Below are 16,564 nucleotides of genomic sequence, written 5' to 3'. Positions count from 1 at the left end.
AGACTTGCTTTTTGGCCTCTGCCTATGGTTTGGGGGAAGATCTGGGAACCCTTTTGGGGTTGGTAGAGTGTGGAAAGAAAATTTGTATCCCTGGGACACTATGATGAAGACCCAGCGGTCATTGGTAATGGTGACCAAGGTGCTTGCTGGAAGGATTTTCCTCCCAGGGGTAAGTGCAGGTGGGCAGAGGGAGGAGATGGAAGTGTAGAGTCATTGTGAGTTCTTACCATGAGGGAGTGGCTTTGCACTCCCTGGTTTAGAAGTGGAGGTACTCCATTACACTGATCTCTGCATTCCCTGTGGCTGTTGTCTGGGGGGATCTGCTTCCCCAGGGTCTACACTGAACTGACCTGGAGCGGGCAGAAAAGGACCAGTGCTTGAAGGGGCAATGCCTACTGAACCTGGGTGGCTGGACCTGCAGGAAATCCTTAACTGTCTGCATAGAGTTAGCTTTTTCTTCCATCTTTTTTAAGACCTCGTCTGCCTTGGTGCCAAATAAGTTGTCTTTGTGCAAGGGTGCATCCAACAGTTTAGATTTGACAAGGGCTGCTCCTTAAGCCAAGCATGCCTTCTAAGGACAGAACTGGTGTCTGCTGCCCTGCAAGATGCATCTAGGGCATCAAAACCACAGAGTAAGGTGTGCTTAGTTACTTCATTTGCAGACTGTATTAACACTTGTAACTCTATTTTCTGCACAAGCAGGAAAATATATTTTTTGTTTGACGAGTTCCATGGTATGCTGATGAAAATTTAGCATATGGAACTGACAATTTAGTGCTCTAATAGCAAGAGCAGTAGAGGTGTATACTTTTTTACCCCATCTGTCTAATGCTCGGGAATCCCTATCTGAGGGGTGGGATTCTTAGCAGAAGTTGCTTTAATTCCTTTAGGCCCTTGGGAGATAACCTCAGGGTCAGCAGTAGGATTTTAAAAAAGAAATTTGAGAGTCAGGGACTCTCTAATACCGGTCAGGTTTCCTGGGAGCAGGAGTGAGGGTGTCAGGAATCAAACTAGATACCATGAAAACATCATCCACAACATCCAGGACAGAAGGAATGGCCAAAGGGTCTGTGCTGTGGAAGATCTAAGAATTCCCTGAATCTCTTTTTAGACTGAGGGTAGTCCTGACATTTCTGTGGAAATGCTCCCTTAAAGTATGAAGGGTTTCCCCAAAGGAAAAATCCTCTGGTGCAGAGGCTGAAGGAATGGATTCCTCTGCATTAGAATCCTCTTAGGCAGAGAGGGGTTGTATGTCTTCATATTCAGAGGCATCAGAGTCATCGGACACCTGTTCAAATAAAAATACTGGGGACAAATCTCTTTTTCTTTTGGAAGGGGCAGCTTGGCTTCCCCTGATCAGCATTATAAGGTCTTCCGCCATTTTAAGCATTTGAGACTGAGGCAAGAAAGCAGGTGCCTGAGATGGAGTCATCGGTTTCTTGGGTGTGGTTCGTACCCTGGGCCTTAGAAACTTGGTAGTTTTTGAAAGAACAGTAGATGGGACAGAAGTCGGTTTGTGTCAAGAATCGGCAGTGCAAAGTACTTCCTCGGAAGCCGGTGCCTGCTCAGCGGCTCCGGACCATCCAAGGTAGAGACAACCGCAGGATCCTTAGTCGATGAAGAGTTTTGTGGCATACCAGATTCCGAAAGGGTCTCGGTAGTGGCCTGTGAATCCACAGAAGCAGGCATCAGGGGCTGCAAAAACACCTCACTGAGGACCAGAGAACTGACAATTAGCTTAATGGAAGCGTCGTCGGTAGGTTTGGACCTGTGTGGTCTGTCTCTGTCTTTATCCTTAATGTTTTTTCAGAAGATATGCTGTTGGGTGACTTACCGAAGCCATATCGGAAATCGAGGACTGACAGTGAAAATATCTAGCTACAATAAGGGCCCGACGACGTATAGTTCTGGCGTTGAACAAAGCACAAAATCGACAGAGGGGGACATCGTGGTCTGGGCCTAAGCAAGTGATGCAGTAAGAATGAAAGTCTTGGTGTGGTATTTGCTTTCCACAAGCGAGACAGTTGTTAACTTTTTCTGGCATCGGTTAGAGCAAGAAAAAAAGGATCCCCAACTTAGCTTTAGAAGACTGCAACTTCAATTCGGAAAACGAAAACTCAGGTAGCGGCAGACCGGCACTCGTGCGAACTGCTTCTGCTTCGGGCTCCTCAGCATGAATATGCCTTACGTTATACTACTGACAACCTGTCTTCAGCAACAGGCCTTACATTAAAATAAATGTAATTTGTATGAACGGATGCAGAATAATTTTCAGGAGGATGAAGAGTGAAGTTTAAGGGAAGGCAGGAATTGAACAGTTTACACAGTGTTGGACTAAATGAACATTATTAAAAAGAAAATATGTATGCATAATGCATGAATATAATAAAAAATGTTAAAAAATGACTGGCAGCAGTGCAAGCACTGTTCTGATGACTTGCAGTGCATGAAACATGAGGAGTTTAGTGCATGGCAAGCAGAGGTTAAACAGGAAGACTTTGAATAATATAGTATATTTTGCTTTTTTAATGTTTATGCTTTCTGTTTTATCCTGTTGTAGGTTTCAGACTGGTTTTGCTACTGGAAAGCATTTATCAAGCTCATCATAGGAATTAGATCTACTATTACCTGAACCTTCCATATCAGATGATGCTGGCAGTGACAGTGCATGTGATATGCCTACTACATTTTGTGTGGGTTCCTGCAGAGTCTTGTTATGGGGTGAGGTCATGCAGTACCATGTCACAGTAACTGCAGACTACATGAAGTATTTCCACGTATACCTATGCTATTGCCAGTTTACATATCTTAACACAGACGCAGGGGAAACATACTTACCTATTGCTTGTCACACAGCTAATGGGAAATGCTTAGCAGATTGTATCGGTTGCTCTTTCATGTCATCTTACAGTTACTGTGGTTCTCTGACGTGCCATTTTTCTTTCAACACAAGCAGAGTGAGATGCAAGTCATCTTGCCTTCCACAGAAGAGGCTTGCAGCCAAGTATGTTTTTTCTTCTCACAAATGCTGACGCAGGTTTTAAATTCTTCAGTCCAATGTCAATAATGATTCACATATGATTACATTCTCATATGATCTCCTCACTGCTAGTCCAGAAGATAGATTTTGCCTATAGGTGTCTCCACAGTATCCCATCCCTGCTGAGGTGTATATGGGTGATGAGGCTAGGAGTCCCTCACCAGAATGGGGTTTTGGTTCGTCACTAGTAGACAGCACTGCCTGAAAGGGCCCAATTGCAACTCAAGTAGGTAGCAAAGGCTGTGGTAAAGAGAGTGGCGGACAGATGCATGGACTAGACGGACAACCTCCTAGTGTAATTCACTCATCAGGATGGACGGACAGGGAAGGATGTGGCTAATACCACAAGCCACTGTAATCCATCATATAAGGATGGATTCTTGTAATATCCATCTTGGCCACAACGGGAAACAACATTTCAGCTACTCATACCCCACCCTACCCCAAAACCATGTGTGCTCCTTTCCTCGTGTGTTCTGACTATGCAAGAACTTCTTCAGAATTACGCTACTTTATTAGAAGTGAAATAACTTTGTTGGCAGCTACTCCTAGGGGTGGAGACAGCACCAGGATTGAATGATAATCTTATTTTGAAGTGTATTTTATGATGGCACATTTGAATCTATATGCTTAATGTTTATTCATTTACTCTCTACTAATACATGCTATTTGTTACCTGATATGTTCGATGACACACTTGATTTGATCAGCTTGAAACTCAATTATTCATTTTCTTGTAACGTACACATGCTGTTATTGGTTACTAGTCATTTTCTATTCATTTACAAATTAATTACCATTACTGGATTGGACTATTTCAGTTTTATTAGTTTTCTACTACTATTTCTACTCTATTTTGAGAATATATATACATTCTGAAGAAGTTCTTGCGTATTAAAAGAATGAAAACGCTCAAATATCAGTCTCTGTGTTGCGTCCTTTTAATGCCTTTGAAGTGTTTAGAATTTTGATTTTCTTTGTAGTTTTATTTAGTTTTTTTTAGCATTTGTCTGCCCATTGTTTGTCTCTGTGCATTCAGTGTCTCTCTATTCTAGTGTGTGCACATCTTCTCCATTGGTCTGTGCTGTACTCTGCCTAAATGCCCCCCACACACCATCTTATCTCATTTTCTTGCCCTATTTACCCAATTCCCTTTCACTTTTCCCATCTTTCCTTATTTTGAAAAGGGGAGCCTTATCCCTCACAAAACAGTTGCCCTCCTTCCTTTACACTCCTATATGTTGTCACTTTGTGTGACACTCTGTTACTTTTGGTCTTTCCAGAATTTCCTCTTCCCTTTCTTGTATCCAAGAGGTGCGCACCTATGTGGAAGCTGTAACACTGCAGCTGTAAGTAATACATGGCCACTTAATTATGTGTTGTACTTGATGCAGTCCTGTTAGGGTCTACAGTAACATGTGAATCCTAAACAAGCACTGCTTTATATTGAGATATAGCAGTCTGTGTTTACATCTTCTGTTCTGGTGAGACTGCACTATGTAAAGTGTGGCTATGCTTTGGATTTTGTTATGTACTTCTGTATAAATATTTTGCTGCGTGACTGTGTCAGCTTGAGCACATTCACTGTACAGCTAGGACCACTTGCATACTTACTGCATGGCTCACTTAGAAACTCTAAAGCACAGATAACTGCTCAGAGGTACTGGTGGATTTTAATCTGGATATTCAGTATCTTCTTTTGTCACCATGGGGTACAGCTTAGCTGCACAAGGCTTGTGCAGCTCGATGAATTCCAGCCTGTTTCCCACACGTCTGGCCCCAGTACACATTTTTGTATTATAGCCGTTACACTGCTTCTGTTATGTGGTCCAGCAGAGAGGCATAACACATTTTTCGCTTTGTCTGCAATGTGGCTGCAGACAGTTGTATATTTTTAATGTACAATTAACCTATGGGTATGTGCTGTATACTGATGTTTCATTATGCCAGGTACATTTCTACTCAAGTTTGCCATGGAAAGCTGTCAATCCCCTGAATTTCTGGATAGGTCATGCTGCTACTTAGTTTGGCATACTTGCAAAAATTATCCTGTTTTATAAGCAGCTGGCACAATTAAATATTTGAAGTTATTCACAACCTGTCTTTCATGGTGGATGCCTTCTGGCCTTTTGGAATCTGGCTTTATATCTGTACCATACCAAACATTCTTATCGGTCTGTCTCTAAATTGACTCTTATAACAGAAGATATTACTATTCTCTGGTCTCTGTCATGGATTAGCACTGTCCAAAAATCATGTGCTTTTCACTAAGGGCAGAACTCCTAGCTATAGCTGGTACTTGATCTAACCCTTCCCTAAAAAACTCTACAATTCTTCCCCGTTGCTAAAACTAAATAAAACGCATAATAAACAGATACTCAATTACGCACCCATCAGCTATTAACCACGTCATATTTACAGGCTGCTATTATGCAAACTAAAGTTCAGGCTGTGAATTAGAGAACAGATAAATCCTAAATACCTGCAAAACTGTAATATCTGTAATTCCAGCTTCATGTGACAAAATCTTGGCAACCCCTAGTTAAAAAAAACAAACAAAAAAAAAATTAGGCAGAACATACTATTGTACACGCATATATTCCCATACTGTGGTCTGCAAAATGACTGGGCAGACCGGAGACATTTTGAGGACTGACAAACTTATGGCTGTAGAATCAAGTGATCCAGCTTCTATGACACAGGTTGCAAAAGTCCAAGTCTTACTTTATATTGCGTGATCAAATAAAACAATCAGAAGGAGAATTAAGTGCAGCCACGAGCATAGGCTAGTATTTATTCAAAGTTAAACAAAATAGTTGTATTAAGTATTGGAAGTTCAGAACTTGTGTTTCAAAATGCTCAGTAGGGAAAATACATCATTAAATGTTTTCAGTATAATAATATGGTCGCTAGAGCAGTTTGCCATGACACCAAAATATTACATAAGTAATCACTCTGTTTATGAAACATTTTCTTAAGCCGTGCAGAGACAGGAAAACAAGTGTAATTGTTTCCTGCAACACACATCAAATCTACAATACACTACTAACTACACTGGCTACAACAAAGTAACCTAAAATGCAACGCAAAAAAAAAAAAAAAAAAAGTAATACTCTTCCTATTTAAATGCTATCACACAAATTATATTTCCTCTTTTATAATCGGAAAATAGTACACTTGATCTTGTTACAAATACCAGATTACTTGGCATCACTGTACAGAGTAACACTACTCACCAAAAACTGGGTGCCCTCTATATCAAATCTAACTCTCAGACCATGTCCATGCTGCATATCTCCTATCCAAGCTACTCTGTGTATCTTCCATTGTTACCAACCTACATGCCACCCGGCTAAAACCAGCTGGACCGATAGCATAATATGATATCACAATTTACCTCTTACCTACCCAAGACAACTCACTACTGTACTGCATTAAAGAAAACTGGTTTGATGGAGCTCCCTAGCCACTTTCATTACACCCAACTGAAGTAGTCATTCCATTCTACACCATCAATCAAAATGTCCCTCTATCATCTTTACTCCAATGGTACCACCCAATGAGGCAACTCCAGTTGTTGTTGTGTCTTTCGGCTTTTCACGGTTAGGGGTCGCCACAGCGGAACTCTGGTCCGCTAATGATTGGCAGTAGATTATTACGTGCCGAGTTGCCAGCCCTGACGCACAACCTTCAACGAAGGTACACCCATTCACGCATGTCTCCACACAGAAGACGCTTTAGCTGAGAATCTAACAGGACAACGTCTTACTGTGAGACGACAACGCTACCGCAGCACCACCACCACAGTTTCAATGAGGCAACTCCAGTATGCAGACAAATTCCTAGCCTCTCAAGTCAGATCATATAACTCAAATGGAGATTTCCTGTATTCTAATTATATTGCCAAACTTTGGAATAAAATTCCCCTGTACACTCAAGTAACTCCAAAATCCCTAACATTTCAAAAATGAAACTATGAGTATACCTGCTCAACTCCAGGTACTGCCCCTGCATCAGTACTCCAGGATGAACAACTCTCAACCCAATTTTCTCTGCATACTTCCAACTCTAACTCCCTGCTTGTACTATTTATGCGCATACTATACTTGTACAACGTACTGACATTAATATGTATTCTCGAACCTCACATTTAATTATTGTGAACCTATATTTTCCTACTTTTATGCTTGTACAATTCTATACATGTTAAACCCCATCTCATACCCATTTTGTAACTACCAAACATACTGCCTCCATTTTTCTTAAAAATACTTTCCTTCATTTACCTTTACATTTAATTTTCTGACAGCACTTAACAACATATCACAATTTTATGACTGTGCACATACAGTGATTTCTATAGACTCAGCCTATATATAGCTAACCTAAGTTTTTTTAACATACTTGTCATATAGGTCAACTACTACTGCAGATCTGCAAAAAAATCTTACTTTCTTCTCTGAAAATTTTTTTTCAGTGTTACACATTACTGAACATTTCTATAAATGTTAATGTCTTGATTTCTAGGATCTATGTTTGCTTAATGTGAAAACATTTCTGATTTTATTTCCTTAATGCATTTCAGAGAAGCTGCAATTTTATTTATGACTGTAAAAGAATCATGCAAAATTAATAATTTATTTTTAAGGTGAATCATGCTGTTTATTCTTTTGTATACTGTTTGTACAATGAATAAGATGTTTGTTGTTCATAGAGCATTTCTCCAAGATCCTCTGATGAAAAGGGGTCTCGCATGACCCAGTAAACAAATGCACAATAAAATAAATAAAAACTACAAGCTAAGCACAAAAATCAGTAACATTATTAACACTTTATCTTAAGCTGCTACAATGCACAATGGTAAGTAAGTGTCAGGAGCTTGACTCTTTAAAACAGGTTGAATAAATGACAAGAATCACAGCCGTCAACAAGGTGGGATGGGGATCAAATGGAGAAGACAGTTAAATAATTTATTTTGGTTTATTGACCAAAAGGCCCAGTTGGGCACAGCCAGAGTACAGGTGAAGTAAGTTACCACATATCTTTTACTGATGTAGAAATGCGTAGGTGTCGTCTTGCACAATCAAGTTGCTTTTTTACAATTTCTAGCAAGGGACACTGAAAAACAACCCCCCCCACACACACAAATGGTAAGCCAACATAACTACACTTCATAAAATATATAAAAAAAACCTCTACTGTACAGTAAACCTAATCAGAACGAGGATAGCATACAAAATATCACCAAAAAATGAAAAGCACGGTAAGAACCAGTAAAGCAACATAAAAACGGAGATTAGCTTCTGAAGTAAAGGATAACTACAAGTCCTTCTTTAGCTATGTTAGAAAACGAAGAAAACACTCAACGCGGCTCCTACCCTTTCCTTAATGGGCCTCCCAACTTAGACCCGACTGACATTGCAAATATACTAGCAAATAAGTTCACCTCAAATAGGACCCCAACCCCCTAGAACATCACTCAAAGAATCCCGTCCACCCCTTATCACCACTAAGGGCCATGTTCTTAAGGTATCATCAAAGACCAAAAACACTTCCACCATTGGTCCTGACAACATATTTGGGTGCTTAACCTACTGATTAACCTAAGCTTAGTCACAGCCAATGTTCCCAAATACTCCTGGCATACTGCTGTGATGATGCCCTGCCACAAGGGTCGCCTACCATGGGCCTTAAAAACTGTAGATCAATTAGCCTGGCAAGTCTGGCCTGTAAAGCTATAGAGCATACAATAACTAGTCCCATTAATTATGATAGCAAATTGTCTTCAAAGGGAAATCATGCCTGTTAAATCGTGTTAACTTCAAGACTGTCATGTCATTCATACCGCTTATCTCAATCTGGCCAAAGCATTCAATACTATGCTATAATTGTAAGAATACTGTATGCCTTAAACATAGATCCTTATGTGGTAGGATGAATTGCCATGAAAGACAGAATCCATATAGTCTGTGTGGCAGGTGCCACTTGAAATAGTGCTAAGGTAATCAATGGAGTCCCTCGGGGGTCTATACTGGGTCCTCTCCTGTTTGACCTCTACTTTTCTGATCTCAAAACCGATTTCCTACCAAATCTGTAGACTATAAACTTGGTGTAATTGCCAAAACCCCGTCATATATTTCTACCCTTTCAAAAGAGCCTACCCTAGTTAATATGTGGCATATGGATAATGGGATCAGACTGAATACTAAAAAGTGCAGTAGTTTCCTTTGAAAAACAACATTTACAGACAACATATAGTATAGACAATACTCCCTTACTAAATAAAAAAGGTAGTTAGGGACATGGGCACCTAGGTTGATAATTCCCTCCCCTTTGATCATCATGTGGCAACAGCAGTCAGGAAATCCCTCCACTAATCACAACTAATAGCCAAGGACACTTCAACTGGATCCAAAGATGTTATCGGTCCCCCATATTCAGTACTGATCAGACTCACTACAGATTACAACACTCTCCTTTGGGATGTATGTCACTCAACATATCAACACATCTGAAAAGCCCCAGAGGTTACTAACCAAAAAGATCTTTACAACCTTAGTTACTAGGGGAGGCCTGTACTCTTGTCGTATGTCGTGATCTGTGATTCTCTTACCATGGCATTAGAAATGCGGTGGTCTTTTTCCTTTTAAAGCTCAGTAAGTCAAACAGTAAAGCTAACACAAGACCCAGATACCTAAAGCTTCACCAGAAGATAAACAGAACATTATGGAGACAGAAATTCACCTCCCAATACCCTCTCCTTCTCTGAAATAAACTTCTGCAGGTTAAGAAAAGCCATTCAATATCTTCTTCAAATGAAACCTGGATGACTGGATGGATACTCTCAATGTTTCCTGAGACTAACTGGTTCCTCCTTCCTCAGAAAAGGATGTAAAGCCTGAATGCGTGTATTGCCAAGGTGTACATGGTCTTTAGACTAAAATAGCCTTGAAACTTCTGAATTCTATGAAAAACCACAACCAGATGATGCCAGTAAACTGAACTGCCACCTGCTCATAGGTTTTTATAACTTACCCTAACTATTTGACTCCTTATAAAGTCTCAGGTAGCTTAGGATTCTGTCCCATCAGTGATGAATGGGAAGAAGATTAACATCAGTTAAAGAAGTTATGTCTTACCATAACGTTCTATCTGCGTTGTTGATCTTCTTCCATTCATCACATCCCACCCTCCGTCCCCCACCAAAAGCTCCTGGTAGATCTCATGGGTCCTTGTGGTGTATTCAGGGTTTTTGCGCAGAAATAGCCTCTGCTTTACTTCTATATGTCTTATGCAGACTTGGTCTGAGGTGGCTGGTGGCTTAGCTCGGGAGTTTTTGGTGTACGTGAGCTTGGTGTTGGGCCGGCGCGGTTCCGGGGGGCTCCGAACCAAGCCCATCGGTGATGAATACAAGAAGATCAACAACACAGATGGAACGTTATGGCAAGACATGACTTCTTTTTTTTCATGTGTTGCACTTTCTGTTTTCCCCTTGCAGAAACATTCTTTATGTTTTTAGAGTTTTAAAAAGGAACATAGGAATAAATTCCCCTCTCCCTCCTACCTGAGAACAAGACAAACCAAGCAAATAGTGTAGGGTACAGTATTTGTCAGGCCAATTTTTTAATAGTAACTCTCAAGCAACCAGAAACTACAGTTGTCTGACATCTACCAATCCACTCGTGTGCCAGTTAACTGGGATTTTACTGTACCAACCTAAATATTTGCCACTTGATGCTGTATCCCATATTTTCCTAGGCATCCTAAATGAACTAGCCCTACTAACAAAAAAAAAAAAAAAAAAAAAAAAAAAGTCAGGTCCTGCCCCCTTGGTTGTCCAGAAGCACCAACTATCTCAGGAAGTTAGAGATGCTGTCTGGAAAACCTGGGCATTAAGTAAAACTCACTCTATCCAGCAGATATTCAGAGAGCTTAGTAATGGTGCTTAACATCACATTAAAATCAGACAAAACATACAAAATAACAGTTGCCACAATGCCAAGGTATTCTGGTCTTCCACAAATCAGCTTCTAAACACTGGTCAGTCAACACAACCTTCATGTACACACAAATCTAATGACTACAAATATTTCCAGTGAATTTCTCTCTTACGTTTATTAATGTAGCCTCTTCTTTACTTAATAACACTAACCATAACTGCACCTTGAACACATTGCAATTCTTATCTCCCCATTCTTTCTCCATCTCTCCCACTTTAGTCAGTCCTAACTGCTACTGTTAAAAAACTACTACTTAAACTAAAACCTACATTTCTAACACCAGAGAATATAACTTGTAAATAACTAAAACTTGTAGGAGAGGCCACTGCTTACTTTGTCTCAGCTCTGATAAATCATTCTATCAAGGAATGTCATGTACCTCTCTTGTGGAAAAAAAATGCTACATCCTGTCCGTCACAGATGTGGTCATTCAGTTGAGCTCAGTAATTATAGGCCCATTACCATCCTCTACACTTTGGGGTGGCCATGGTGGTGCAGCAGCTAGCGTTGCCACCTCACAGCAAGCGGTTCTCCGGTTCTATTTTCGGCTGGGGTGCCTTCTGTGCGGAGTCTGCATGTCCTCCTTGTGGTCGCGTGGGTTTCCTCCGGGTGCTCCGATTTCCTCCCACATCCCAAAGACATGCGGTAGGTGGACTGGACGCTCTAAATTGGCCCTAGGTGTGAGTGTGTGTGTACCTTCTGTGGAAGGTTGGGCGCCGGGCTGGCAACTTGACACCGTAAAACTCCACTGCCAATCATGAGCGGACAGATGATCCGCTGTGGCGACCCCTTACCGGGGAAAAAGCCAAAAGAAGAAGAAGCAGAAAAAGTAAACGGGCTAAGAAACTAAAACCCCTGCATTAAAAGGGTGATGGATTGTCTCTCCACCCAATATTTTTGATTGGTTTGCTTCAATTCTACTGGGGTCATCTAGCTGTGGGTTTCTAAAAACTGGCTACATCAGATGAATCACAAACAATGAGTGTACATACAGTAATAAGTGCATGTGTTAACAGCATATAACCAACAGGTGCAGAATTGTGTACACACGCACACATGCATGCGCATAACTTATACAGTGATAATGGTATTGTCAGTACATCATTAGTGATAATACAAGATTGAAATAAAAAAAAAACAGAGGCAATGTAGCTACTTATACTGTACACTGAGTAAAGATACAAGTTAATGATGCTGATATTTACAAAACATACCAAGTGTTTAACTGTAAATTTGGTGAGTACAAACATAACAAAAAACATGCCCAGAATCATGTGGGTATGAATATGGGATAAATGCAGCAAATATAAATATGGTGTATATGGATGACAGAAGTCATTATACATATCAGAAGCAGGACAGAAGAACCTCTGATCAACAAATGCATAGCTTTGCTTCATAGCATAAGCTTCCCTCACATAGAGAAAAGTTTACTTTTCTTCAAAACAAAAGTACTCTGGGTCTCTTCCTGACAAAAAAATGGAACTGTGCTACAGGAGAACACCACTACCCCAAACACACACACACACACACAAACAAAAACATGTACTTCAGTTAACTGAGATGTGTAACCGTACATTATTTGCATGCTACTTATTTGGAATTGGATGCAAATACTTTAAAAAGACAAACTGCTTAATTTAAGTTTTCAAAGCTGTAAACTGTGCCTATGTCTCTCACGAATGATTTGCCCCCTTAAAACTGCATTTCTATGTTTTCATTTTAGTCACTGCTTTCCTGCTAAAAAAGAAAGTGAAACATCTATTCCACTAATAACTTTAATGTCAATACACCCAGCAAAGTAATGCATTTAAAGAGTTCTTCAGATTAATTTTGTCATTCTTTCCTATACTTTAAACACAGAGGCTATAAATTGGTACTGGCTATTAGACAGGTAAGCCTACACTGTACAAATGGTACAACATTTACTATAGGTGATTTCAGTCCTTTGCAGCGATAATTTATATGCAGTTTGTAGATGGCATTATAAAGGCATAAAATAGCATCATAAGTGATTTTAATGCTTTTGCTCAGTACATGCATATAGTTAATGCTATATACCTTAAATCGTATGTGAACTTGATGTAAACAAGTTTTAAAAATAAACATGGTAAATGCATGCTGCTGTTACATAACTTGTAGTAGTCATAGTTTGTTGGTAACAAAAGAAAATGGTTATTTCTAACGTTTAAATTTTAATATTAAAATGTGAAATGCTTCTAAGAGACAAATAAAATAGCTCTTGTCTAGTCTTTGTGGGTTCAGTGTGCTTTATATCACACCAGAAGTTCTTATAACTACTACATATTGTGACCATTCTAACCTCCTTCCATCAAGAAGCGGTATCTAACTGAAATGGAACCTAAATCATGAGACCAATACAAGGACGTTAACTAAAAAAAAGTTACCTTTTGACAGCATGACAGCAACTATAATATAGATTTGTTGAAAGCAGGTACAAGATATAATGGCAGAAAGCTCAGAATTTTATCTACAGCAAAACATGCAAAAGGACACAATGGGGAGTTAAAATTCCAATGTCAAATTAGTTGTTTTGCGGTTAGTGAAGAGTATTAAGTAAATGAAGTGTTAATCTGCTTCCTATAGCTCACAGTTTGATTCCAACAGCCTCTATGTGGCTACTATACGATTCTGTGCAAGTCACTTAACCAAGCAGAACTTTTGGGTTGACTCTAAAAAGTTCCATCTAGTCAGGGTCTAGCCAGCTCAACAAAGAAATAAACAGTATTATACAGATTAATCATCCTCTCTCTGAAGTTTGAACACCCATGCAGCACTCTGTTCTTGTCATGCTGTCATGTGTATAAATGGCTTACCTGCATATGTTTGTAAACTGAGTTAACAAGTTTCAATTGTTCTGTCAAAGTGTAAACACTGGTTGCTCATGACTGCTTTTAGCTGTTTTGAAGAGTTTCTGCTTTCCTTAATGCTGTGCAACCATGCAGATGTTATATTTGCATTTAAATTCAGGGGTTGTGGGGAGCTTGCCCCCACAAGGGGGCTAGCAACCCTGCAAAAAACTTGCTTTTGGTCTGTAATTTGAGTAAATGTTATTGGAGGTTTTTGAGCCTGTGCAACTGAACATTTAATTTCCAAGATGTCATAGTAGACATGTGTAAGCTTTTTAATTTAGGTACGTATCCCACAAACACTTGCTAAAATACACCCACTTGCTATTCAGGACTGCCGTTTTTCCTCCTCTCATAAACAACAACATTCCTAGTTAAATTCTTGAAAAAAATACTCTTGGGTGAAAAAAAACTTTCAGAATTCTAAATTAAAAAAAATGTAAAAAACACTCTTCCATACCCCATACACATTTTTCTCTTACATATATTAACAAATTTAGAAAATAATCTCCACATACTTTACACATTTTATTGTCTTACATATTTGTTATTTCAGTGAATATTTGCTTTTTGCATCATATACTGTTAACTACCAATATCTTATTCCTCAAAGAAGAAAAACAATAAATATTATCAAGGGTTAGCCAAAAAAAAAGTCAATAAATAAACAAACACACTGTTCTTGTTTCTAGAAGACTAGACACACACACACACACACGCACACATACATACATACACATATGCGTGCGCACACGTGCACCCACGCAGAAACACACACACAGATGTTATGTTTAATAAAAATGACTCAGAGACCTGGCCAAGAAAGCACATTTTAATAACATTTACAAATAAAGACAGAGTACTGCATTATGCATTTACTGGAAATGTGTTTTCTGTAAGGGTAACTGATTTTAAACTAATGATGGCTGTACAGTACAGAAAAATAAGTGCTGTAATCACTGTGTATACTTTGATACTAGCTATCCATCCCTGTTATTTCTTTGCATTTTTGCTAAATCACAAAGGCTATATAGATTTTCAGCAAGGACAAATACATGCAGACTAGGACAGTATTTAAGAACTGGAACTAAATACCTTTGGAAGAAATCAGCGCATAGTCCAGACTTTTAATTTCAGTAGAGACTGGGTCTCCCTTTCTATATGCAGATCTGTACTGGCTAGGACCAAAACACTACACAACAGGCATAAATGCTTGGGAAGTGAGTATTTAACTAGTCGAGATAACTTCAAGCTTTTTATTAAAAAAAATAATAATAACAATTAAAAAAAGAGATAGTTAAATGAACAAAGGCAGAAATGCCAATATGAAGCAGGAAACAGGCAAATACAAAACTCAAAAGCAGCAACGGCTATAAAAGATTAATACCATCTGAATCTGGAAAATAAACAGCAGAAACACATGCACACCATTGTAAGAAGCTCTGTAACCTAATGGCCTTGATAAGAACAGAGATTTATAGAAATCTGGCAAGCAAAGAAACAAAATACACAGAGGACTATGACTTGTACTTTATTAGGGTAAGCTTTCTATATAAGAAAATGGACTAAAATAATGGAAGTGAGAAGGGGCATAGGCTCTGTGCATCACTCCAGCGACTAGAAATAGCACCAAATTTTGTCTAGTACATTTTAATACAATATGATCTCATGATACTGAAATGGGCAAAGAAATGAGAAAAAAATACTGTAAGACTAGCAGAAACGTCCAGATACTACTAGCGGTGGCTATGGACAGACTAGATGTTAACTAGAGAACTTTTACTATAACCACTACCAAAAGCAATGCTATACTTACGTAACACATTACACAGAGAATATTTCCGATAGTTGCTTTTAAAATCCACCCAAAAGGGAACAATCTGGTGAAGAAATCTCTTCTATACAAGCTGATAAACATATGGGAACAGTCAACCACCGAGCAATGTTGTTTAACAAAAAAAGTAAACACAAATCTGAAGACAAATAAAAGTAGAAGACAGCAACTTAAGGCTCTGTAACTATAAACAAGTGGATAAAGTCTTGTAAGAGCAGTACTTAGCAGACCACATAGTAATTCTAAGTGGTGACAAAGTTAAGGAGAAAAGAACAACATTCAACAAACAGAACAGCAAATATTTAAACCCAGAACACTACAGCAATTAAAGCAGGGAGCAGAAAACATAACACAAGCTATTCATCAATTAATTTGTTCCGTCATTCATTCTCTGATTATCTGCTTTTTTAATCCAGTTTAAGGTCATAAATTATTCGGGCACTCATTGGGTGCAATGAATTAAAAACAATCCTGATCAGGACATCATTTTATTACAGGATGCACACAAACATTCACTCACACATGGCAGACACACCTATTAGCAGTTTGGAATATCGCCAATTCAACTACAGCGACTATGTTGTTTGGATGTGGGAGGAAAGAGAAAACTCAGCAAATAACTCCCATGGACAAAAGGAGGACGTGCAAACTCTGCACAGATGAAACACCAGCTAAGAACCTAACCAGAAAACCTGTGAGTAGCAGTAACACCAACTGCTGCATCAGTGTCACCCATCATATCCAAACTGAGGGGAAAAGCTATCAAGAAGGGGAAGCTATGTCAGGATACATAAAGGAAAAGCAAACAGAAGGATGTCCA

The 16,564-nt window shown here is 39.2% G+C and overlaps 1 protein-coding gene across 1 annotated transcript in view; it reads right to left on the bottom strand.

The window, feature by feature from the left end:
• HDDC3 (HD domain containing 3) overlaps positions 1-16,564 on the bottom strand; it is a 182,503-nt gene that overhangs the window by 149,371 nt on the left and 16,568 nt on the right. The window contains exon 2 of the mRNA XM_044078280.1: positions 5,523-5,578. Coding sequence (XP_043934215.1) covers positions 5,523-5,578 — 56 coding nt within the window. The remainder of the gene's footprint in view (positions 1-5,522; positions 5,579-16,564) is intronic.

The sequence above is a fragment of the Protopterus annectens genome, chromosome 7.part0 (assembly GCF_019279795.1).
Source record: "Protopterus annectens isolate FY-2018-M chromosome 7.part0, PAN1.0, whole genome shotgun sequence".
Taxonomy (NCBI): Eukaryota; Metazoa; Chordata; order Ceratodontiformes; family Protopteridae; genus Protopterus; species Protopterus annectens.
Note: the sequence above shows the minus strand (reverse complement) of the source record. Positions and strands in the feature narration are given on the sequence as shown.